We start from the raw sequence: 23,597 nt of genomic DNA, 5'->3' as shown, positions 1-23,597 counted from the left end.
TATTTATATCTATCCCCGTCTGCGCCGGGGGGGGGGGGGTGAGCGGCGCGCCCCGTCCTGCCCGACCTCCGCCTGGGGGCTATCTGCGGCCCCAGGGCCGGGCTGCCCGCGGCGATAAGGGGGAGGCCGGGCCGAGGGGAGGGGAAGAAGGGAGGGAAGGCGAGGGGAGGGGAGGGAGGGCCGGGCCCGGCGGGGCGGGGAGCGGCGGCGGGGCGGCGCCAGGGCCTGGCGGAGGCAGCGGCACCGGGAGGGACACCGGGAGGCGGCGGGGGCCGGGGGCAGGTGACCGGGGCCGGGCCGGGGGGGGGGCGGGCGGGGGTCGCGGGCTGGCAGCGGGGGGCCGGGAGCGGGCACGGCGTGGGGCAGGGGGCGGCACACAGCCCGGGTGTGATCCCCCGGGGCGCCCCGGCACCGCCAGCCCTGCCGGGGCTCCGTCCAGCCCCGGGCACACCGCGGGTCCCTCGCGGCATCCATCCGCACCCCTGAGACCCCCGTTCCCCGTCTCTCCGCAGCCCCCGAGCGGCGAGGATGGGGCTGCTGGGGGGCTACTGCGAGGGCAACAGCTCGGTGGCGCAGGCGTGGGTGCAGCAGGGCTTCCAGCCCTGCTTCTTCTTCACGCTGGTGCCCGCCGTGCTGCTCAGCGTCTGCCTGCTGCTGGGCGCCCTGCAGTACGCCTGCTACGTCCGCTTCGGCCGCGCCATGGAGCCCAAATACATCCCTCGCTCGCCCCTCTACCGGGGCCAGGTCCTGCTGTCCCTGCTGCTGGCCCTGCAGCCCTTCGGGGGGCTGCTGTGGCAAGTGGGGGGCCCCGGGAGGCTCTACGGGTACATGGTGCTGCACGCCTGCCTCTGGGCCCTCAGCTGGGGCTGCGCCGTGGCCCTCCTGCAGCTGGAGCACACGCGGGTGCTGGCGCACGACCGCACGCGGGGCCACGGCACCGTCCTCCTCCTCTTCTGGGCGCTGGCCTTCGCCGCCGAGAACCTGACGCTGGTGTGCTGGAGGAGCCCGCTGTGGTGGTGGGCGCTGGAGGACACCGGCCAGAAGGTAGGTGGGCAGGGAAGGGGGCCGGGGCACCTCGCTGGGGGGCTGCAGCGGCGCGGTGCTGGGGGCGGGTGTCGTGCACGGCACCGCCACGCTCCCGGCACGTGGCTGCTTCACGCCCGGGGCGTGCACGCTTCCACGTTGCACCTGCGCATCTCAGCCCTTGCTCCCGCTCCTCTCCGCCCCTGGTCCTCGCCTCTCCCGGCTCACGCCCATCTCGAATCCGGCCGGGCCGTGCTGAGGGCAGGCTGCGGCGCTGAGCCTTCTCCACCCAGGTGCAGTTCGGCCTCTGGCTGCTGCGTTACATCTGCACGTTCCTGCTCTTCGTCCTGGGCATGAAGGCGCCGGGGCTGCCCCACAAGCCCTACATGCTGCTGGTGAACGAGGAGGAGCGGGACGTGGAGAACAGCCAGGTGAGTCCCGGGGCACCCCTCTGCTGGGGAAGAGGCTGAGGACGGAACAGAGACCCGCCTCCCCCCGGGACCGGCATCTTCAGGAGCTGGGGGGAGCGTGGCTTCGGGCCGTGTGAGCTCCCTGCGTGCTGGGAGGACGGAGCGGGGACCCCAGGAGGTCGGGGCTGGTTTTCTTGCCGGTGACCCCTCTCTCTCTGCGCTCCCCCAGCCGCTGCTGCAGGACGCGGGCAGGAGCACCTCCACTTGGAAGGATTTTCGGAGGAAGCTGCGGCTGCTGGCGCAGTACATGTGGCCTAAAGGCAACCGCCTGCTGCAGGGGCTGGTGCTCTTCTGCATGGCGCTCATGGGCCTGGAGCGGGCCATCAACGTCTTCGTCCCCATCTACTACAAGAACATCGGTGAGGTGCCCGGGGATGGGTGTCCTGGCTCAGGGACGCCCTGTCCCCACAGCGAGGAGGCCTGGGAGAGCCAAGGCTGGGGGGCTGCGGTTGGCCCCTGAGAGCCTGCATGCTCTGGGAATGAGCCCCCCGTGTCCTGCCGGGTGGCAGGGGGCAGAGGAATTTCTCTGGGGACTTTTCCCAGTGCTCCTCTCCTGCCTGTGCTGGCTGCCCAGCCCCAGGACGCTGTGCCCGGAGATGTGCTTGCTGCCACATCCCGAAGGTGTGAGGTCTTTGAGTCCCCACCTCGGCCGTCACACTGCTCCTCTGGCACACCCCAGGGGATGTTGCATTTCGGGACGGCTGCCCGCTGCTTCACCAAGTGCTGGGGAGGGGGGACACAAGTGACCTGGGAGGGTGCAGGGACCTGGCAGGAGCAGCGTCCTGGGGCTGGAGCTGGGTGCTGGGGCTGGTTCCCGTGGGGCACCCAGCGGTGCTCCCTGCCCCGACACGTGCCGCCATCTCCCCAGTGAACGAGCTGACGGAGGGTGCTCCCTGGCACACCCTGGCCTGGACCGTCTGCATCTACGTGGGGCTGAAGTTCCTGCAGGGCGGAGGTGCTGGTAAGGACCCGGGGGAAGGACGGGGTGCTGGGGAGAGACGGCGTGGGGCACGTTCCCCCTGGCTGGGGACACCGCGGGGGGGACCCGATCCCCGCCGACCTCCCCGTTGGCCCCCCGCAGGCTCCACCGGCTTCGTGAGCAACCTGCGCACCTTCCTGTGGGTGTGGGTGCAGCAGTTCACCAACCAGCAGGTGCAGGTGCAGCTCTTCGCCCACCTGCACGGCTTGTCCCTGCGCTGGCACCTGGGCCGCCGCACCGGCGAGGTCCTGCGCAGCGTGGACCGCGGCACCAGCAGCATCAACAGCCTGCTCAGGTCAGAGCGAGCCCGCGGCAGCGGCTGGGCTCACCCCGCCGACCGGCCTCGTGCGATGTTCCCCCTGTCCCCCGCAGCTACATCGTCTTCAGCATTGTCCCCACCGTCACGGACATCGTCATCGGCATCGTTTATTTCACCTCCGTCTTCAGCGCCTGGTTCGGCCTCATCATCTTCGTGTGCATGAGCCTCTACCTGAGTGAGCGCGGTCGGGAAGCGGGGCGCTGAGCTGCCGGGGCTGCGGGCACCCGCCACCGACACAGCCCCTTCCCCCCGCAGCTCTGACCATCTTCATCACCGAGTGGAGGACCAAGTACCGGCGGGACATGAACACGCGGGACAACGAGGCCAAGTCCCGCGCCGTGGACTCGCTCCTCAACTTCGAGACGGTGACGGCGGAGGGGCGAGGGTGGGCGCCGAGCATCCCCCGCCTGGCGCTGGGCAGGGTGCTGAGCCCGGCTCTGCGTCCCGCAGGTGAAGTACTACAACGCCGAGAGCTACGAGGTGAACCGCTTCAACGACGCCATCGTCAAGTACCAGGTACGGGGCGCTCAGCACCGGCTTGGAGGCGAAGGAGCCAGGCCTTGCGGGCAGCTGGCGGGGCCTTGCCGTGGTTCGGAGGGGCTCAGGGAGGACCTCGCCTCTTGCAGCTGTCCGAGTGGAAGGTCAGCGCCTCGCTGGGCCTCCTCAACCAGACCCAGAACCTGGTCATCGGCCTGGGGCTGCTGGCGGGGTCGCTGCTCTGCGCCTACTTTGTCACCGAGAACAAGCTGCAGGTGAGGCTGGGGCCGCCCCTGCCTGGGGAGGGGGGTCCTGCTGCTGGGGGGTGACGGGCACATCTTCCCCCGGCCCTTCCAGGTGGGGGACTTTGTCCTCTTCGGCACCTACATCATCCAGCTCTACACACCGCTCAACTGGTTCGGGACCTACTACAGGTAGTGCTGCCCCATCCCCGGGAGCGCCTGGGTCAGGGTGTGCTCCCCAAACCCTTCCCTCTGCTCTTTGCCCCCCGCTTCCAGGATGATCCAGAACTCCTTCGTGGACATGGAGAACATGTTCGAGCTCTTCCACGAGGAGCAGGAGGTGGGGGCCTCCTTCCTGAGCCCGCTCCCTGGCACGGCCCCCGGTGCCGAGGCTGGCGCTGAGGCCACGTCTCTCTGCACGGCAGGTGAAGGACGCGGTGAACGCCGGAGACCTGCGCCTGGAGGCCGGGCGCATCGAGTTTGAGAACGTGCACTTCAGCTACGTGGACGGGTACGGGGTGCTGGGCCGGGGGGGATGAGCCCAGCAATGGGACCTGGCACGGGGACGTGGGGCTCGGGAGGTGGCCCTGAACCCTGCTCCCTCTCCCAGGAAGGAAATCCTGCAGGACGTCTCCTTCTCCGTGATGCCTGGGCAGACCCTGGCCCTGGTGAGAGCAGGACCGTGGGTGTGGGATGGGGGGACGAGGGGGTGGCAGGGATGGGGTGTGAAGGACTGGCCTCAAACCGGGACAGTCCTTCCTCGCTCAGCCCCTTGTGTCCAGCAGCGGCGGGGGGGGGGTGTCTCTGGTGTCCCCAAATCCTTTGAGCGCAGGTGGGACCTTCGGGCTCGGGGAAGAGCACCGTCATCCGCCTGCTCTTCCGCTTCTACGACGTGCGGGGTGGCTGCATCCGCATCGACGGGCAGGACATCTCCCAGGTGAGGTCCCTCTGAGCACTGCAGGGCTGAGGGCAGGGTGGGAAGGGGGCAGTGGGGCACGGGGGGGGGGCGAAGGTCTGGCTGAGCCCTCAGCCCCCCCCCCCACCTCCCCGCAACCTCCCCAGGTGAAGCAGGCGTCGCTGCGCACTCACATCGGGGTGGTGCCCCAGGACACGGTGCTCTTCAACGACACCATCGCCAACAACATCCGCTACGGGCGCATCCTGGCCACCGACGAGGAGGTGCAGGAGGCAGCCCGGGCTGCCGACATCCATGACCGCATCCTTTCCTTCCCCGACGGTGAGACCCCGCAGCCCCTTCCCCGCTTCCCCGCCCTTGCAGCTCACGGGGTGGGCGCTGCTGGCCGTGCTTTGCCTCTCCCCGCCGTCCCTCTGGGCCCTGTCCCTGTCTCGGAGGGGACCACCACAGTTCCTTCCTGCCCTCGTGCCTGCAGGGTACAACACCCAGGTGGGGGAGAGGGGGCTGAAGCTGAGCGGGGGGGAGAAGCAGCGCGTCGCCATCGCACGCACCATCCTGAAGGGCCCCCGCATCATCCTGCTGGACGAGGTAACGGCAAAGCCCCCCCCCCCCGCAGCAGCCCCTCTGCGGCGGGCTGCCTCCCATAGCCCCCTCCCTCTCCCCCAGGCCACCTCCGCGCTGGACACGGAGACTGAGAGGAACATCCAGGCCTCCCTGGCCAAGGTCTGCGCCCACCGCACCAGCATCGTCGTGGCACACAGGTAGGGACGGGCGGAAGGGGCTGATCCAGCTCACAAAGCCCTCCTGCAGTGGGGTGGCAGGATTTTGGAGGGCACGGGGAAGGGCAAGCCCCGCAGCCGCGCCGTGGCATCCTCCAGCAGCGCTTCCCGGGGCTCGGATGCTTTTCCTGGCCAGCTTGGGGCATCGCCAAGGGCCCTTGGGCTGGCTCAGGAGGAGCAGGGACTTCCCTCGCCCCCCCGGGACAGCAGCTCCTCGCGCCGTGCAAGCCCCTTTTTGCCAGATCGAGCCCTGCCGCAGCAAGGCCCTGCCTCTCCCCGCAGGCTCTCCACCGTGGTGGGCGCAGACCAGATCCTGGTGCTCAAGGACGGGCGGATTGCAGAGCGTGGGAGGTGAGCGAGGGGGCCGGAGGGGCTCGGCGCCGCCTGCCCACGGGGACCCCAGCTCTGGGGCCAGCTCGGGAGCCTGCAGCCCCCCCGCTGTCCCCGCAGGCACGAGGAGCTGCTGCAGAAGGGCGGCGTGTACGCCAGCATGTGGCTGCAGCAGCAGCAGGCCGGGGACGAGGGCGAGAGCAAGGAGCGGCGCACCGAGAAGCCCCCCGGCGGCAAGAAGGGGCCGTGAGCACGGCCGGGGGCTCCGCTGTGACTCCGAACCAGGGCTCGGGCACCCGTGGTGCCGGGGGACCCCCCGCTGCCAGCTGCGGCTCCGCGTGTGCGCCAGGAGCGGCAGGGACTGGCTTGGACACTCCGCTGCGTTTGTACGCGTTTGGTTTGCTGTTGTGTAGCTCCTTAAACCAGGTCCCTCCCAGCTCCGTGCCTGCGTGCTCTGGGCAGGGTGCCTGCAGGGCCCCCCGGGGCAGGGGGCTGCGCTGCGGGCAGGGAGGGGGATTGGGGGGGTCACCAGCAGCTCTGCCACGGGGCTCAGTCCAGCAGCCTGTCCCTGTCCCCATCCCGCCAGCACCAAGGGCTGCTCGCTGCTGAAGGAAGCAAGGAGCAGTGCAGCCGGTGCCCGCTTTGTCCCCCCCCGTGCTGCCACCCCCCCGTTGTGCCCCCATCCACCCCCCCCAAGCTCGCAGCTCCGAGCCCGCAGCCCCAGCACCAACCCGCTGCTCCCGCACAGCCACTCTGCACCTTGTGCTATGCCTTTATTTTCTCCCAAGCAGCACTTTGACACGTTTCAGCACTCCTCCAGCCCGCCCCCCCCCCCCCCAACCCAGCTCCAGCCCCGGGGAAGGCGCTGCTGCCGGGTGTCCGAGCCCCGCAGAGCCAGGCACATCCACACAGGCGGGAGCAGGTCCAGCAGGGAAACCTGAGAGAGCCGGCGAGAAAGCAGCACGGGGCAGCACCGACCTCCCCCAGGGGGCTGGCAGGACACGACCCCAACCCGGGGATCAGCTCCTGCCCGCAGGGATTGAGGGTGCCGTGCTCCAGCCCTAGCTGCGTGCTGCTGCTCCCGAGGAGGGGATGACCTGCAGCATGGCTAGAGAGGGGGGGGGAGCCCCCCCCGGCCAGCCCTGCCCTCTCCCCACACCCCCAGCGGTGACAGGACACCAGCTGCGGGCTCAGCACCCTCCGTGCACCGCTGCTCGCTTCAGCCAGCGTGCGCTCGGGCTCGCCCCCCCCCAGCCTGCACCTCCGCGGGAGCACCAGGGGTTTGCCGCACCCCCTGCACGCGGGGCTGAGATGTCCGTGTGTGTTTGGTGGCTGGCCGACAGCCCCCAGGGAGATGAGATGGTGCCAGGACGTCCAGGATGCCCTGACGGCATCCCCGCGGGGGGCCACGGCTGTCTGTCCCTCGTGCGTGCCCCAGCAGGACGCCGCCGCCTCCGCGGGCGCACGGGCGCGTGCCTACGACATGCTGCAGTTGGACGGCTTCGAGCCGTGCGCCTGGGAGGGGAAGGAGCGCGGGGTGAGGGAGGCAGGACGGGCGTCTTCCTCCGGCCTGCAAGGGGCATGGGCAGGGCTCGAGCCCCCAGGAGCAGAACCTGGAGGGTGTTCGGGGGGGGTGGTGTGTGTGTGTGGGGTCCCAGGATCGGCCGCGCTCACCTGCCGCTGCAGCTGCTGGTACTCGGCTTCGCTTGCCGACAGCGCCTGGGCCAGCGCCAGGTCCTCCTCCTCCTGCGTGCTGTGGGGGCAGCGGAGCAGCGTGGGCCTCGGGCCCCCCCCGGGGGGCTGCACCAAGCGGCGTGCCCCAGGACTCGCCGTGCTCATCGCTGACAGGCGGTCACGAGCGCATCCCACCCCCCGCCCCTCGCCATCCCCCCCCCAGCACCCGTGGCACAGAGCACAGCTCAGCGACGGCTCTGGACTCGTCCCTGTTCCCCCCCCCCAACCACGCAGGGCCATCGTCACCCCCCCAGCCCCAGCCCCGTGACTCAGGGTCCGGCACCGCGTCCCCGGCCGTACCTGGGCGGCTGCGCCGAGCCCTGTGCTGACTCCGCCAGGGACAGCTCCAGAGCCCGCTGCAGCGCTTCCTCCTCGCTCTGAAACAAAGCCCCCCCCGTCAGCAGCCGCGCTCTGCCCCTGCTGCCAGCGCAGGGAGCAGAAACCCCCCCAAACCCCCCCCAAAAAAGCCCAGGCCAGCCCACTCACCAGTCCGTTCTGCAGCACGGCAGCCGGCGGGGAGGTGCTGGGGGTCTGGGACGCGGCCGCTCTACAAACAGGGGAGAAGCCGGGTCACCGCCGGGGGAGCGCCGGCACAAGCGGGCACAGGGAGCGGGGAGCAGCTCCTGCGTCCCACGGGGAGCCAACGCCGAGTGGGGTCGCCACCAGACCTACCTGGCGGAGGGGCTGTCTGCGGGCCGGGCGGCTCCGCTGCTTGGCGGGGTCACTGCTTTGGAGGAGGACGCCTGGGCCCTAGCGAGCGCGGCATGCCTAGGGCAGAGGGCGGGCCTGTGAGCGAGCGCTCCGCCATCACGGGGCGCCCCCGGGCGCTGAGCACCCAGGGCGAGGATGCCGGGTGAGTGAGAGGCCTCCCCGGCACCCTCTTCCTCCCAGCCACCCCTGGCGGTGGGTAGTTAGCTGCAGGACACGGGGTGTGAGCACGCAGCAGTCCCAGAGAAGGGGCCAGGGGCAGGAGGAGCTTGGTTCCTTCTCTGTCACCCCACCAGCCCTGCCGTGCCCAAGCCCTCACCCAGCTTTGGAGAGCGAGTGCCCGGCCCCGCTGCAGTCGTGGTCCAGGGGGTGCCGGTGCTTCAGGCAGTAGTTCCTGTGGCACTGCTCGCAGATCACCTTCATCATCTCCTTCTGCTTGCAGCCGGGCTTCAAGCACTTGTTGGTGAAGATCTGCAAGCAGCGGTGGCGGCGGTGAGGAGGGACGCACGGGGCCGTCCCTTGCCAGCGGTGCCGCGTTTTGGGGGGCCCTGGGGCCCGTCTCCCGCTAGGGGCTTTCCACAGGCACTTTGTTAGCACGCGCTAACGCTTCGCTCCTTACGGACAAGGGTCGCTGCGAGCACGGAGCAGCACCAGGAGACTCGCAGAGCCCCACGGCAGCACCAGGGCCGGCTCTCCCTGGCGAGAAGGGCAGCAAATTGCCCCCCGCACCTCGAGCAGCGGCGGGCTGCTCACCTTTCCTCCAGCCCCACGGGGATGCCGTGCCGCCCCCCCCCCCCCCCCCAAAAGGGCTATCCCAGCCCCGAAATCGCCCCCGCGAAGCCCTCCCACCCCCGCCGCCCTCGGGCTCCCACCTTGCGCTTGCGCTGCGCGGGGTCGGCCTTGCAGTGGCGGTCGATGTGCTCGCCCACCACCACGTCGGGCATCTCCCCTCGCCTCGCGGGCACCGGCGTGTTGCAGAGCGGGCACACGGGGACCTGCACGTCCTGCGGGCGGCGCGAGAGAAGGCGTCGGGGCCGCGAAGCCGCGGGCGGGCGGGCACGTCCCGCCGCCTCGCCCCACGTTTGCGGGGTGTCGGGGTGTCGGGGAGGGGGGGGGAGCTGGGCACAGCCCCGCAGCCCTCCGGGTGTTCCTTTGGTCCGTGGTGGGGGGGTCGGGGGGAAGGAAGGACCCCTCCCTTCGTGCTCACCTTCTTGTAGGCGGAGGTGCAGGCGTGCTGGGCGTAGGCGACGTGGTCGGTGCAGAAGATCTGCTGGCAGGCGTCGCACTTGAGGGGCAGGAAATCTGGGGCGGGGGGCGAGGGACGGGGACGCTCAGCGGGCACCGCTCCCCCCCCCCCCCCTTCCCCTCCGTTCCCCCCCCTTCCCCTCCGCCCCTCCTTCCGCCCCCGGCCCTCACCCAGGCGCTGGCAGGGCCCCCAGGAGCAGTGCTCCCCCAGCTCCGGGAACTCCATGGCGGCCCCGAGCCGTTTCCGTGCCGGCGTCACGCGGGGCGGGGATGCGCCCGGCGCCACCCCCGCGCGGTCCTGCCCGTGTCCTCCTCCTCCTCCTCCTCCTCCTGCTGCCGTCGGTCACCCTTCGCCACCACCACCCCCCGCCAGGCTGCCGCACAGGGCACCGCTGGGTCCCCCCCCTGCAGCCCCCGGACCCCGCCTGGGGGAGGGGGGGGGTCCTGCCCAGGCTGGGGGTCGAGGTGCTGAGCGTCCCCAACCCATCCCCAACCCGCAGCCCGAGGGGTTTTGCCCCATGGAGAGGGCTTCTTCTTGCTTTAAATATCGGGGGGTTCCCCCCCCCCCGTCCCCCTTCCCCCCCTCCCCCCCTGTCCCCCCCCCTCATTCATTGCGCCCCAGCCCCAAAGTTCCCATCCTCTCCCTCGTAACTGAGCTCCCGGCATCTCTTCGAGGCGCTTCCCAGTCTTCAGGCGCCGTGCCGAGGCGGCTGACCCAGCGAGGAAGGGCTGAGGAGGCAAAGGGAGCTCGGCCAGCCGGCAGGGTGAGGGGGTCTGGGGGACAGGAGGGACACGCGAGGGGGGGGGGCGGCGGCAGGAAGAAACTGCAGCACGGAACGGGGCCAGGAGTGAATTTCATTGATTGCAAAAACTCCACAGCCACCCAGTAGCACAACTCAAATCAGACAGGGAAAAACAGGTATCGCCCGACGCCGTGCTCCAGCAGTGATATGCAAGATGCCAACAGGCTGCAGAAGGGGTCCCTCCGCTTCACAGCTGCTCCCGTCCCCTTGCTGCTCCGCCCTCCCCTCCGAAGACCCCTCGCCCTCCCCTAGCCCCTGAGAGCCGTGTCCGACGGTGCTCCCCATCCCTCCCCCCAAACTAAACCAATGGGAGTTAAAATTATTTACACTTTTAGCCATTTAAAAACCCAATAAAATAAGATTGCATATGTCCTACTGGGGATTTGGGTATTAGCAGCAGCTACAGCTAGCTCGGTACTCTGCGTGCAAAACGAAAGACAAACAGAAGACAGACCAAAATACTGCACCATTACTAGGAAGCGTTTGCTGGGGTTGGTGTTTCGATTGTGGCGTAAGGCTTCTAGGAGCCGGCTCCTCCCCAGCCGCGGGGCAGGGGCGTCTCCCGCTCAGCCAGCGAAGGCCGGGCTCTAGAAGGATGGAAAGGATTCGTTATTCCAGACACAGCACATTAACACTGACGCGTTTCCATCCCAGTCAACACAAACATCTAAAACCCGCTGCGCGTTCGCCACGTGAGCTCTTCCTTCTTTCCAGTGACGATGGAGATCAAGGGGACGCGTGAAGAAGACCTAAGACATAGACGCTGCTGTCATCACTGCCTCCTCCTCGTCTCCTTGCTTTGGCAGCTCAGCGAGTGCGGGAGAGGGGGAAGCCGGAGCCGGAGCAGCAGGAGACTCTTGAGCTTCCTGCTCCTCCCCAAGCCCCAGCTCTACATCCATTTGCTCCAGCTCCCTCTGATCCAGTAGCTCAAAGTCTTCCGCTTCCTCCTCGTCCTCCGGTGAAGCCGCTGTCTCCGTCTCCACCGCTTCGGTCTCTGACAGCTGCGCTTGGAAGCTCAGTTTCTCTTCAGGCTCAGTGGGGAGGAACTCGGAGAGGGAGGGCCCCTCGCTGGCCTCCGAGGACCGCAGCAGGGCAGAGAGGGTGTTCTGCACCGCCGTGGTAATGGCAGTGGTGACGATCTCCTCGCTCAGCGTGTCAATGCAGATGCCCAGGCCCGGCGCAGGGACAGTCTCTGGCTCCGCGTTGCCTCCTGCCACTTGCCCGCTCCCGTTGAAGTGCGTATTTACAAAATGGAGAGGAGACGCGAGGCGAAGGATGGAGAGGTCGGAGTCCGCAGCCTCCTTCTCTGCCGAGTCCAGCTCACGGGCAGCGTGGGCAAGCTCGGGACCCAGAGGCACACCAAATGCATCTTCATCGCTCTGTGGTCCCAGATCTCTGGAATGATATTCTTCCACGGAGGGAAACTCTGCCAGGTCCTTGGAAAACGACTCCTCTGGCTCACTGTGCAGACTCTGCTGATCCAGGTCTGGAAGGCACCAGCATTAACATCAGCATTAAGGCACGGGTCACCTTGTCTTGACCCAGAGCACTGACATCTCCCATCTACCTGCTCCCAGCTGACACATTAGGGCTTGTTTTTAAGCCTTCTCCCAGCTCTGGGAGCACAGCAGGAAGGCGTCTGCAGTTATTCCCTTCTCCTAGTGGCACAACTCACCTACAGCGTTCTCTTTTTTCAATCTGTTCTATGTGCTCTGTGCCGAGGGAAGACCAGCTTCCCCAGCTCACACTGCATCTAGAGCACTCCACTAAAACCCATGGGCTCAGGGAAATCCCCCTGCAAACAGCTGGGTTCTCTCCCTGTCCTCCCATTCAGAGGAACAGTTGTTCTGGGACAGGACACCCAGGGGAAGGGAGGCAGCAAACTGTCCCGTCATATACCTTCAGAAACGTCCGTCAGCTGTGGGGTGGTAGCCCTTGAGACAGAAAAGCCCCCGCTCTCCAGGATGGAAGCCTCCTCATCAGAGAGCTCAGAATCTGTGATCGACAGTGCCAGGGCAGTTTTCTTCACATCCACCTGCATGGGATGAAAGAGGGACATGTTCCTGGATGTGTGACTACCAGTGCAAACCAGAGCTTCCAGGCAGAAGGCTGGAAAGACTCTGCGCAGGGACAGTATGATAGCAGGAGGGATCTGGGCAAAGCGCTCACTGCATTGCCAGCGAGGGTCAATCTTAAATCACTGGCTTTCCTGCAGTAATTCATTGCCTGAAGCTTTGCCTGCTCTCAGTGAAGAGCCTGAAAGAGCCAGAACAAGATGGGATCATCCTGCAGGAGTATAAGAAGGCTTCAATCCTTCTCATGGCAACGTCAAAGAGCAAAATACCCCTTCCCTCTTACTTCCACACTAGGCCCAAAGAAGTCTTCTACACGTAGCAGTGGTTCAAGTATCTGCATTCCTTTGGAAGCTAAAGCTTCCCACCTCACAGCCCCAGCTCCATGCCCAAACTCCTGCAAAGGCAGACACTGGGCCCATTTCTGTGGTGCATGCATAGAAGGGTCCCACCCAGTCTGAGCTGAGAGCAGGGGACTGCGTAAGACTGCTCTAGCACTGCTCATCTTCTTCTTCTAGTAGTGAGCAGAAGGGAAGCCTCCTGCACGTGACACAGGGCAGCTGATTTCTTCAGGAGACTTCTGTCTTCTCTGAGCGTGAAGCATAAGCGTCAAGGCAATTCTGCAGGTCTGCAGGTGCCTGGAGCATTGATCCCCCCATCCTGCCTCACCAGCCCTGGAACACTAAATTCTCAACACCCGGATCGGAGACAGTGTCCTTCATCAGACCAGCACCCTTCTCCCTCGGGATTCTTCGAAGTGACTTGTTGCTCTGCTGGTTAATATTGTGGCTGCAGTTGGACCACACCTTGGTCCTCAACCTGCAGCAGCCCAGAGAGGAGGGGCTGGTTCCTGCATAGCTCTGCTGTGCTCTTACCACTGGGGAGAAGCCTGACAGCTCTGCCTCGCTCTCACTCTCCGTCTCTGCCGTTGGCTCATCACCTGCTGCAGGCTCACTCTTCCCTTGGCGCTCTATGAGGAAAAGAAGAAAGGCTTTCCATGAGACTGAAAGAATTTTTTATACATCACTCACCCACTACTTCTCCGTAAAACCATGCGGGTTTCCCAGAACCTAAGAGTTCCTAGAAACAATTAAAATTTGCTGCTCTAGTTTGCTGTTCCCAGGACAACAGGCACTTACCCGCCCAGTTACTCTCCCCCAGACCCACAAGTTTCAGCCTGTTTTCCCCTGCTCTGTTGGAGCCTTTCAACACAAACTGGTGTCAGACATTGCTCTCCCCTTGTCCCTTTGCTAGGGCTCCACCCTGGGAGCACAGCGCCAGGAGGAGTCAGAGGGAAGGTGAGTCCTTACTCTTCTTCTCATGCTTGTGGTGCAGCGTCTCTGCCTTCATACTGTAGTCCAGTTTCATCAGGACAGGCTCCAATCGCGTGTACATCCTCTGGATCAGCTCGTGATAGACCACCAATGGCCAGAGAAGAATGCTGAGCACTGCAAACACAGGACGCAGGGAGCGTGAAACAGACCAAGCACGACGCAGCAAATTCACGGGGCGCCAGCAACTCTGCATCGCGGGAAGCGCAGCTGAACGGGATCTGCTTTCCATCTGACTGCCTAAAATCCTCACCCTTGGCTATTCATTCCAAAGCAGCTTAATTAGACAGATTTTCTTAACCAATCCCTGTCCTCCTTCATGTTGCGATACAGATTTTTGTTGAGGTGAAGCAAAAGCCCTCCGCTTCAGCCACTGTGTCTCAGCCCAAACATGCAACAAAGGCCCTGAAATGGGGCATTTACAACTGAAAGTCGCTGAAACCTTTAGAAGGGGAGCAGCACAGAGCTCGTATATAGATGCGCTAGCAGCAGAGCACCCGAACCATCTTCAGAGTTAGCAGGGAATCATAATGCAGTTAAAAAAGCCTCATTTGCTAAGCATGCAGTTTCTTTAAAAACTCTCTCGATATGGGTTTGCCCACTCTCGGGAATGAGAAACTGCAGCTGCCTGCTTCTCTAGGACCTCACCAGCACAGCCCCGTGGGTAGAAGAAGAGGAAAGCGACGTTTTAATGGTGGCTCCCTCTCCTGCCTTTGCAGTTGTACTGCATGCGCACACCTAAAGCGAGACTTCCCAGAGCTCCCTGCTTGTATTGATTTGTCATCTAGCGCAGATGCCCGCAAGAAAACCACATGGACGCTTCTACCAGAGAATCAACAGCACGGTTAGGTCATGTTTCAGCTTAAGTCACGAGGGAGAGCTGCTTATACTCACAAATGATGTAGGAGATCATTATGCCTGGAACATAGTGTCCAACTACAGCCAGAATCAGGCAGCCTGAACAGACACTCATGCAGAACTGAAGGAAGAGAGGAACAAAGAGAAGTGACAAGAGGCAGAGATACATCTACGCAACCCGTGCAGGAAACCCAGCTAGAGCAAAGAGAGGGATGCTCCTTACAAAGTCAGCACACCAGCCCTCCCCTCCTGCCCCTGCCAAAAGCAGTTGAAACCGTTTGTTCTCTTGCCCAGCCTTGCACTGAGTACATTCAAACGCTGGTTGTCACAACTCAGACAGGCTGGCTGGGTTAAGCTGGAAGCATTAGAGGTTCAAGCGCAGAAAGACCGAGGTAACCCGAGACCCCAGTAAAATGATTCAAAACTTTCATCGGACGCTTCTTTCTGAACTAAATGGTGTTCCTCGAGGCTAGGGTGGGATATCACAAACTGGCATTTTAGAGCACATCTCCTCTGCAGAGTTCAGCATTTTCAGAAAAGCCCAAACTGTCCTGACAGAGCCGGAAAGCTGTTACGGAGTCACCAGATGACGTGCCACTGCTACGCAATAAACCAGCTGGCAAAAGCAGCAGCAGAACCCACACTCCCACCAGGCCAGGCTCTTCCTCCTCCGGAAAAAGTGGAAGCATAATGGTGCAGCCCTGCCGGCTTGTCCTGCGTTCTCCTGGGGACGGGGAGAAGGGAGAACAGGCACCCTGCACGCCAGGGTACGGGTTAAGATCCTGACTACATCCAGCAATAAAGAGGTTTGTTCATAACGGAGAGGCCCTACAAAAGCTAGGGCCCTCGAAGGGCTTTGCTTCCTACTGTCGTAGTCCCCTACCAGCTGTCGTTGGGACAGCGCTTTAACAGCAGAGCAATCAACAGAGACAAAAGCCCACTCCTGGCGCCCTGGACCCCAGCAATTCGACATAATCCTCGTGGCTCAGCTGTCCTATTTTTGTGCTAAGGTAACTCTTGTCTACAAACCTTTTCCAAACAGCACGTCACAGCCATCACGGCTCATGACCAGTTTCCATGCACTCGGGAGCACTGCTGCATGTGGGCTTGGCTAGCTACAGTCTGCCAAATGGGCAGGACCAGCTTACAGGGTTGAGTGGAGCCTACGAGAGGGGCAGAGCCTGGAGGCTCCCCTTTCTTCCTCCTACTCCCAGTCTAAGAGCTTTCTTTGCACACTAAGAAATAAAAATAAGCCTAGTTAGCCATTCACAGAAGGCACTGAGTTCTGCTCCAGTTTACAAACACTGGAAGCCAATCACTCGTTATTTAAGCTTCCCGTGGCACAGAGTCTGAAAGGAAGGAACAGCAAACGTTAAGCAGGGATAGCAATTGTAAAAACATTGATTTGACATTCCTCCACCTCCTAGGCAATGGAAAGAAAAGCCCCTGCACAGAAGAGTAGGTATCTCCAGCTTACCTTGGCAGGATTTTGCCTCTTGTACTGTAGCAGTTCCTGCAGGTACAGCCTGAAGGTGACCCAGCTCTCTGCCAGGCAGTGGCACAGCTCAGGGACACTGAGCAGGTGAGGCTGTGCCCCTGAAGTCACCCCCTCACTAGAGACAGACAAGAGCAAGAAGACAACCTTTGAACACGATCTGCTCGGTTTGGGGGTACAGCCGCACAGGGAAGTGGAGATCCCTACCCGAGGCTTGGCAATACCGACTGCATCTGCAGCTGAACTCTGGAAGACGCTTGATTTGTAGGCATGTTTTGCTTTTAACCAGGAAGAGAGCCAAGAGACAGCTGAGCCAAGCAGCAGACACCATGCCACAGCATTCCCATGCCACAGGCCCAAGACGCACGGCAGTTTTTGCTCCAAGCCACACAGACAGAAGCGCTGGAGGTGGAACCAGTTACGTGGCCTTCTCTGGCACCAGGTCCGAGGTGAGGGAAGTGCAGTGCTCGGACCTGTAACCGCGGCCAAGCATGGGCTGCAAGCTACGCTGCCACAGGCAGCACTTAGAGCCTGCAAAAGTCAGTCTCAGGGATTTCCTTCTCTCTGGAGGATTCTTAAAACAGTCCAGGATAGATCCAGGAAAGAAACCTGAGAGGTCCTAACATCAGAAGCACCTGAGCTTTATTGCCACTTCAAGAACATTAACTTTCCCCCCGACTCTCCAACTGTGGCTCCTGAGCTGCTAAACAGCCGCCAGCGCGGGAGAAACGCCTACCAAGGTTTCACGGAAGGAGCCATGCAGTCTACTGACAACAGCAAAGAGGGCAGGTGAGACCACCGCACCGAGTTAAGGCATCTCCACTCTCCCCTTTCACCACGGAGCACGTTACTGAGCTTACCTGTCCCCTCCTGGCTCCTCCGATGGCTGTGCTGTAGGGAGAACAGAGATCGGTCAGCCAAGTGAAAAATAAAACCTGACATTTTTACCACTCGAGCAGAGCACAGCTGGAAACGCGTCGCCTTTAGCCAGGGACGCACCCTGGGGACCTTCTCCGTGCTCTCAAGCAAGCAGGAATCACTGGCGTGCAGTTTGCACCGCGCAGGCTTCAGTGAAGTCTGAAGCCCCACACGCCTGGGCAGCGCCGTCCCCTTGGGATGCGGAGCCATCCCTGGAGACAACCGCAGCTGCCCAGCCCCTGTCATCCACACAGGACTGCCAGCACCACCCGAGCTGGGCAGCACGTCAGCTCCCTCCCCGGAGCTCCACGCGGAGCTGCCTTTCCCTCCGACCAGCCCACAGTCCCTGGCAGGATGCTGCGTACAAATGCCAGAGATCTCCCTGCTGCCTCTGCCCTTTCCCATGGAATTAAGTACCAAATAGCAGCCTCATGCATAATTATCTAATTTTAGGGCTCTTTTGTCTCCTGACAGCCCTCCGTGCCAGCAAGGCACGGATATAACTACCCTGCTAAGTCTGGGTAAGAAAGCTTCTCCCATTCCTCTCTGCGTCCTAGCCAGCAATGATCAAACAGGGGCTCCACGCAGCGCTGAAGGGAGGAGCGGTGCTTCAATGGCAGAGGTCACATGTGATTATGCTCTGCTTCTAGATGTACAGGGGGAAAAAAAAAATCCCAAATATTTCTGTGACAACTGGGACTCATAAGCCTGGCTGCCTGTGGATTTGGGTGTCCCGACGACGAGTGCCTAAGGACGTACAGGGCCCAGAGTTCTTCCAGCAGCAGAATCTTTACGAGGATCCCCGTAACAAGGCCTTGGTGATGTTGTGAAGGCCTCTCAAGGTCCACCCAACGAGGGCTTAAAAACGCGACATGAGCAAAAAGGGGTTTGGAGCCTCCCTGGAGCCACCAGCAGGCGACAGGCCCGAGAGCGGCGGCGACTTCCCCAAGGAAAGCGGGCCCCGTCGCCATTTTCCCAAGGCGGAGGACGCCGGGCCAAGTATGTCGGACTCCTCCTATCGCCGCAGGCACCGCACCAGTGCAGTGGAGCGGGAGGCCATCCGCAGAGGGGAGGAGGCAATTCTTTGAGAGCGTGACCCAGATTTCCAGTAATCGGGCCTGACAAGAGGGAGCCAACCGCCCTCGGCCCGGGCTGCCCAGCCCGTGCCTGCCCGGCGTGGCTGCCCAGTCAGCCAAAAAGCACCGCTCACAGCAGGCGTCTGGCCTCTGCGTGAGGAAAGAGTGTCGTGGATGCAGCTGCACCCCTATGGGGCACTCGCTTCTCTCTCACAACCGCCGCTGCTGTGCTCTGTTATTGCGCGCCGGAGTCTAAAGCTGCTTAATGGCAGCGCGCAGCAATCCAGCCGTATCTCAGAGCCTCATCTTTCATCTGCAATAAAGCACCAAAGAAATTGCATTTGGCATCCGCCCAGCTGCGACTGCTGGCTACGCCGGTTGTACCAGCTACCGAGCGAGGCGCGGGGATGCTCGCCGCGAGCAGGGTGGCACAGAGCTCCTCTCCTCTCGGACTGCCTGCCTCAGTCCGAGCCATCCAAAATATGCCAGCAGAGGGAGCGAAACGGTTCTCAGCCGCTTCCGAAGGCTTCAGAGAGACTTTTGGGAGCTGCAGAGCGTTCCAGCGGGCTGCAGAGCGCTCACGTGATTTAACCTCCCTGGCAAAACGCGGCCTGTCATTAAAGCCGGCAGCGCCTCGCTTCCTGCGAGAGCGTAACCTGCCCGCTGCCCAGCTGGAGGGACACTACGACCACCACAAATCCGGAGCTTGCTTAGGTGAGGCCTAACTCCAACCCGTGCCGCAACACCGCCTAGCTGCAGGACGATCGGGCCAGCGAGCACAACACCCAGCCGGCCTCCCCCCGTCAATAACCGGCTGCAACCTCGCTGTCAGCATTTCGCAGCGGGCCGCGGATTAATACGAACCGCTTGACACACACCAGACTCTGCTGGGAGAGAGCAGCCAGCCACGCAGGAGTTTAAGTTACACGGTGGTACTGACAAATCGTCGCCGACGGATTCCTTGGCTCTCGCAGGTTTTCAACGCTTCCCCAGGCAGCGTTCTTCACCCGTGTGCGCGCTTTAGCTAGAAAGCAGGGGCCCTTTTTAAGGAGTGCCAGCATCCAACTGCAACGCAGCCATCGCTGGAGCTCTTCTACGCTAAACTCTCACTGAACCACAGCTGCCGAACGACAAGGCTACGAAAACCATCCCTGCTTGATAGCTATTTCAGGAGAAAACAGGAGGTGCTTCCCAAGTCCCTGAACGATATTTAGGTGGAACCCCACACAGTGGTGACTACACATGGAGAAAATACCCTGCATTCAGGCTGAAAATATGCAGTCCTGTCCGACAGGACCTGTAAAGGTGGTGCACCTCAGTGCTATTAGCGTGCCCCCGATCACAAAGCGTGAGTAACTGCAAAATATATGCTGAGGTTTTAGCATTCCTTCAGAAGTGATGTTATAAGCAGTCACCTGAGAGACGCAGAACTGCCACAAGCTGAGGTTTGTGTATATACGTGCCAGTTCTTCAAGGTGTGGTACTGACCTACTTCCAAAATGCTCCTGGAAAGGCTTACAGGAAGCACTGAGGAGGAAAGCCACAACGCTACAGCCCTGCTTCAGTGGGAGTCACACAAAAACCCCTAAGTATTTAGCAGGGTCAATTCCACAGGAGGCCCCTCAGGAACGCAGAACACTGCCCCTTCCTTGTGGAGGCTGGGGAAACGTGGTCTAGTGGACTCTGCCGAAACTGGGGCCGTGACCTAGCCAGGTACGCCAGAAAGGTGTCCCCGTTCTTTGCTTTCAGCAGCTGGGAAGCTGCAAGGAGCCAGAAGGGAGTGAAGCGCAGGGAAAAGCACCACTGAGGAGCAGCTCAGCAGGATGTGCACTGACTTCTTACAGAGCTGGTGTCACAGGAACTCCTGGTGGAACTCCCGGCTTTGTGCGTTGCTTTTTTTATGTGCCTTTGTTGTTTTTGGTTTGTTGTTCTTTCCATTCCTCGCTGCTCTGTATCACACAAACGGATTTCAGTACGGATTTCCTATTCCCTCTGTGACAGCACAACTTTTATAGGCCTGGTGCTTTCTGGAGTGATTCTACCCCTACCTGCCTCAATAACACCATTCTGTACGGGACACCAAGCCTTTGCATTTCTGGCCACGTTTCAAGCGAGATGTTTTGGGTTGGCTTTAAACTATTCCCTTAAAAAAACAATGTGAATAAGCAGGAAATTAAATTGGCCATTCCAGTTTGGCTGCCTAGTTACCTCAACCACACAAAGCAAACAGTTTTGAGACTACAGCTGAAACGTATCTAATCTTATCAGGACTTCTGTGAAAGCACCCTTTAAGTCAGTACCCTTCTAGGTCAAATAAAGGGCACCTTACAAACACGCATATAGAGGGGCTTTCATTCAGAAACCCTCCCCAGAGCAGAGGGGCAAGGATGGAGGGCCCCAAGCTGCCTTTGAACAGCAGCAGTAGGCAGGTCTAAGTCCAGTTGTTTAAAAATAAACTCCGGTGAAGGAGGCACTCGAAGCAGACAGCAGCCTGCCGTGCCTATCGTCGCTTTGAGACTACTCCTCTCGTCGCTTTTGTGCCTGACGTTGGCAAAGACCCTTCAATAAAAGGGGGAGATAAGCCAGATTGGGCTCCCTGATTAGCCGGAGGCCAGGTGCCGCGCAGCACAGCACAATACGCCGACTGTCCCGGACCTCACCGCCCGCTCTGCTACCTGCCGCCAGGGGAAGCGGCTCTCAGCCGCTCTGCCTCTCTTAGGGCGCGAGCCCACGCTGCGCTTAACCAGCACCAGCGTAATTCAAGCCCTCCGTTTCCTTCCCCCAGCTCAGGGCTGAAGCGCTCGTTCTCCGTGACACCTGCAGGAGAGGAAGGATGCAGCAGAAACACTGCATCATCCCTGTCACCGGCCTCCCTGACACGCTAGCCTGGGCGCCCTTAGTCATGCTCACCAGGAACTACTGGCAGCGCTGCGAGCAATTCTGTCAGTCCTCAAGGGCTCGGCACGCTGCTTTCCACAGGCAAAGGCTTGCCCAGGGGGTGCCTGCTGGTACCCTGACACAAACAGGCAAGAGGCAGCAGCGGCAAAGCCTGCGGTTACAGCAGGAACAGGGCTCTAGGAGAGCCAGGAAAGGGCCGGCTGCGGCCACGAGACCTGTGTCGCTAGCTCCATTACCTACCTGAGAAGTCAAACAAGAACCTGGGCTTCCACCTCTCCAGCAAGAGGATGCCAAGGAGGGACATGCTGAGGAGAAAGAGGGGCCTCAGGGAAGTGGAGGAAAACAACCTAGAAATCAAACGAGAAACGGTTAGCTGGGGGAAGCGAGCAGATCCGGCTCAGCGCAGGGCCGAGCAGACACATCCGACTGCCACGGAGCGATGCAGCGAGCGCTGTATCACCCCCCCGCCCCCGGGCGCTGTCAAATGGCGCCTTTGCCCACGACCAGACAGCTGCCTGCCCGCCTGCCATCTCCTGGCACTCTCCTCCCCTGCTGCCGAGCTCCTCCTCCAGTTGTAAAACACGGCTACCGCTCCCTTGTACTAGTACGAGTCCCTCCAAATCCTCAAGGTGGAGGCTCCAGATAACGTAAACATGAACCGCCGTGGCAGGCGCTGCAGAAGGCTGCCCGGGAATCGGCCTCTTTTCTGGAAACGCGCGGCCCGTTTCTCCTCGCCAGGCCCAGCACCGCCCCCAGGTAGCACCAAAGCAGCCCCTGCACCTGCTCCGAGGGGCCCGCTCTTTCGCCACGAGCCTCTCCCCGTTTATTCGGGGCCCAGCACTTAACCGGCTTAGTCGCTCACTTGACTCTTATCGTAAAACCTTTCACGGCCCTCACCAACACGTCGGCCCGAGCCCAGCGCCAGCTCACACAGCGCTCACGCAGCCGTGCCATCCCAAAGAGCCCACCTCCCCACTTCCTAACGTTATCTGTAACATCTGACTTCACGAATTCAGCGGCGGAGGTCCCGGGCGGCCGTCCGCATTCCCCCTTTTCTCCGAGGGGAACGCCAGCGCTTCCCTCCAGCACCCAGCTGCTTTGAAGGCACCCCCAGAAACAACCACCAGGGAAACGCCTTCGCCCTCCGTCCAGCGACAAGAGCTCCTCTCCGGGAAGGAAGGGCAGCTCCACTGCTTCACCTTCCCCCTCTCCAACGAGCACGCGTCTAAAACTGACACCAAACACACCAAGAACTGGAGAGCGCGTGCAGTGCAACGAGGGCTGCGCTCCACAAGAAGCCACGGCCGGCTGCAGGGGGCTCAGGGCCACGCGTCCCACCGAGGACACCCACACGCCGTCCGGCGACACGCCGTGACCCGAACAACAAAGTTTTCGTCCTTTCTCGTGGGACAGCCGTTCTGTAGCCGACCACGTCAGCTCCGGAAGAACTTCCTCCCGTTCCTCTTTGTTCGTGGGTTTCAGATGAAGGACGCTGGCCGAATCCTCCACGGGACTGGAAATAATTCCTCCCCATCCACGGTTTTCAAACCTCTCTCCGCCGTCGCCTATTCCGTATTTCTCTCCCAACCCTCTGGCCCAACCCTTTAGCCATCGCCCGTTGACCACCCCTGCGGTCTCAGGGCGCTCGTCTCCCCCCTCCCGCTAACTTCAAAGCCCCCTCTCCCTCCTTCCAGTCGCCCGGCACCGGTTCAGCACCAGAAAACCGTACGGATGAGGGGGGCAGAGCAGAGGCAGCCCCTTCCGCGCAGCCCTCCAGCTCCGGCCTCGGCTCCTGCCCCCTGCCTGCCCCCCCCGCAGCCAGCCCCCGGCTCCTTCCCGGGCCGGCCGTGCCCGTTTTCACGGGGGTCCCGCCGAGGAGCGGGCTGAGCCGTCCTCCCCCTCCGCAGCCTCATCCCCGCTGCCTCCATCCGTCCGGCGGGGTGGACGGGCAACACCACCTGCGCTTCCAAAGCACCGTTTGGGGGGGGGGGGGGGGGGAACGAAGCGAAAACCAGCAGTTAATTTTAAAAATAAAGACCGAATTGAAGCAGAAACGGGCCTGCGGGGTGCCCCGGGGGGTATCCGGGAGGTGTCCCGGGGGTGCCTTGGGGGTATCCAGGGGTGGCCGGGGGGTACCCAGCGATATCGGGGGTGCCCCAAGGGTATCGGGGGGGGGGTCCCGGGGGTACCCGGGGATATCAGGGGGTGTCCTGGGGCTATCTGGGGGTATCCGGGGGTGCACCGGGGGTGTCTGGGGAGGGGGTCCCGGGGGCAACTGGGGGGGTCCCGGAGATATCCGGGGGTGTCCCGGGGGTACCCGGGGGGATCCTGGGGGTATCCGGGGGTGCCCCGGGGGTATCGGGGGGGGTCCTAGGGGTATCGGGGGTGCCCTGATGGTGTCCAGAGGTGCCCTGATGGTATCCGGGGGTGCCCTGCGGGTACCCGGGGGTGCCCCGGGGGTACCCATGGGTGTCCCGGTCCCGTCCCCGTGGTGTCCCGGTGCCCCCCACCGCCCCCCCACCCCCTTTCGCTCACCAGAGGCCCCCTCCGAGCGCGGCGGCGGTGAGCAGGCTGTGCAGCGGCCTCTCCCACACCAGCAGCCGCTGCGCCGCCGCCAGCGCCGCCTCCCAGCCCCGCAGCCGCTGCCGCAGCGCCGCCGCCAAGCGCGCCGCCGCCGCCGCCGCCGCTTCCTCCTCCTCCTCCTCCTCGGCCGCCGCCGCCACCGCCGCCGCTTCCTGCCCCTCGTCGGCCCGGGCGCTCGCCATGGCTGCGGGGGGGCAGCGGCGGGCGGGCGGCGGGACCGGGCGGCGCCGCCTCACCGGGACCGGCGGCCGCTGGCGCCGCGCGCATGCGCAGCCCCGGTAACGGCGGCGGCGGCGGCGGTGGGTGGGTGGGATGGGGTTGGGGGGGGGTGCGCATGCGCC

General features: G+C 62.9%; 3 protein-coding genes across 4 annotated transcripts; 1 reads left to right on the top strand and 2 right to left on the bottom strand.

The window, feature by feature from the left end:
* The first annotated feature begins 162 nt into the window (after window positions 1-162).
* On the top strand, window positions 163-5,971 carry ABCB6 (ATP binding cassette subfamily B member 6 (LAN blood group)). 2 transcript variants are annotated; one of them, XM_066999004.1, is made up of 20 exons: window positions 163-282; window positions 513-1,044; window positions 1,317-1,454; window positions 1,663-1,852; window positions 2,362-2,454; window positions 2,575-2,767; window positions 2,845-2,966; window positions 3,047-3,156; window positions 3,242-3,307; window positions 3,418-3,543; window positions 3,626-3,702; window positions 3,787-3,850; window positions 3,936-4,021; window positions 4,121-4,178; window positions 4,343-4,447; window positions 4,573-4,747; window positions 4,902-5,014; window positions 5,093-5,187; window positions 5,488-5,556; window positions 5,656-5,971. In XM_066999004.1, exons 2-20 carry the CDS (start codon window positions 529-531, stop codon window positions 5,783-5,785), a joined length of 2,526 nt encoding a protein of 841 aa, XP_066855105.1. In that variant the 5' UTR covers window positions 163-282; window positions 513-528; the 3' UTR covers window positions 5,786-5,971. The 2 variants fall into 2 exon arrangements, with proteins under 2 accessions (XP_066855105.1, XP_066855104.1); XM_066999003.1 differs by having other exon boundaries at window positions 5,636-5,971.
* A 387-nt stretch (window positions 5,972-6,358) lies between these two features.
* On the bottom strand, window positions 6,359-9,550 carry ZFAND2B (zinc finger AN1-type containing 2B). Its single transcript, XM_066999008.1, has 9 exons — window positions 9,394-9,550; window positions 9,185-9,279; window positions 8,850-8,981; window positions 8,297-8,448; window positions 7,942-8,037; window positions 7,756-7,816; window positions 7,570-7,646; window positions 7,210-7,288; window positions 6,359-7,050 (listed from the first exon to the last, which is right to left on the bottom strand). Exons 1-9 carry the CDS (start codon window positions 9,446-9,448, stop codon window positions 7,012-7,014), a joined length of 786 nt encoding a protein of 261 aa, XP_066855109.1. The 5' UTR covers window positions 9,449-9,550; the 3' UTR covers window positions 6,359-7,011.
* Window positions 9,551-10,058: 508 nt separating this feature from the next.
* Window positions 10,059-23,525, bottom strand: RETREG2 (reticulophagy regulator family member 2). Its single transcript, XM_066999005.1, has 9 exons — window positions 23,209-23,525; window positions 20,914-21,020; window positions 16,642-16,672; window positions 15,764-15,899; window positions 14,323-14,407; window positions 13,408-13,545; window positions 12,973-13,067; window positions 11,925-12,060; window positions 10,059-11,511 (listed from the first exon to the last, which is right to left on the bottom strand). The coding sequence occupies exons 1-9, from the start codon at window positions 23,436-23,438 to the stop codon at window positions 10,775-10,777; spliced, it is 1,695 nt and encodes a 564-aa protein (XP_066855106.1). The 5' UTR covers window positions 23,439-23,525; the 3' UTR covers window positions 10,059-10,774.
* Window positions 23,526-23,597: the final 72 nt, after the last annotated feature.

Source organism: Anser cygnoides, chromosome 6 (assembly GCF_040182565.1).
Source record: "Anser cygnoides isolate HZ-2024a breed goose chromosome 6, Taihu_goose_T2T_genome, whole genome shotgun sequence".
Lineage (NCBI taxonomy): Eukaryota > Metazoa > Chordata > Aves > Anseriformes > Anatidae > Anser > Anser cygnoides.
Note: the sequence above shows the minus strand (reverse complement) of the source record. Positions and strands in the feature narration are given on the sequence as shown.

Excerpts from the sequence above, each read along its gene's own strand:
- ABCB6 (XM_066999003.1), top strand. The coding sequence starts at position 529 with ATGGGGCTGCTGGGGGGCTACTGCGAGGGCAACAGCTCGGTGGCGCAG. Across the intron at positions 2,455-2,574 it reads CCTGCAGGGCGGAGGTGCTG|GCTCCACCGGCTTCGTGAGC; the intron begins GTAAGGACCCGG and ends GGCCCCCCGCAG. Across the intron at positions 4,022-4,120 it reads CACTTCAGCTACGTGGACGG|GAAGGAAATCCTGCAGGACG; the intron begins GTACGGGGTGCT and ends TCCCTCTCCCAG.
- RETREG2 (XM_066999005.1), bottom strand. The coding sequence starts at position 23,438 with ATGGCGAGCGCCCGGGCCGACGAGGGGCAGGAAGCGGCGGCGGTGGCG. Across the intron at positions 21,021-23,208 it reads GCGCTCGGAGGGGGCCTCTG|GTTGTTTTCCTCCACTTCCC; the intron begins GTGAGCGAAAGG and ends TTTGATTTCTAG. Across the intron at positions 11,512-11,924 it reads GCTGACGGACGTTTCTGAAG|ACCTGGATCAGCAGAGTCTG; the intron begins GTATATGACGGG and ends GGTGCCTTCCAG.
- ZFAND2B (XM_066999008.1), bottom strand. The coding sequence starts at position 9,448 with ATGGAGTTCCCGGAGCTGGGGGAGCACTGCTCCTGGGGGCCCTGCCAG. Across the intron at positions 8,038-8,296 it reads CACTCGCTCTCCAAAGCTGG|GCATGCCGCGCTCGCTAGGG; the intron begins GTGAGGGCTTGG and ends CCTCTGCCCTAG. Across the intron at positions 7,289-7,569 it reads GGCTCGGCGCAGCCGCCCAG|CACGCAGGAGGAGGAGGACC; the intron begins GTACGGCCGGGG and ends CTGCCCCCACAG.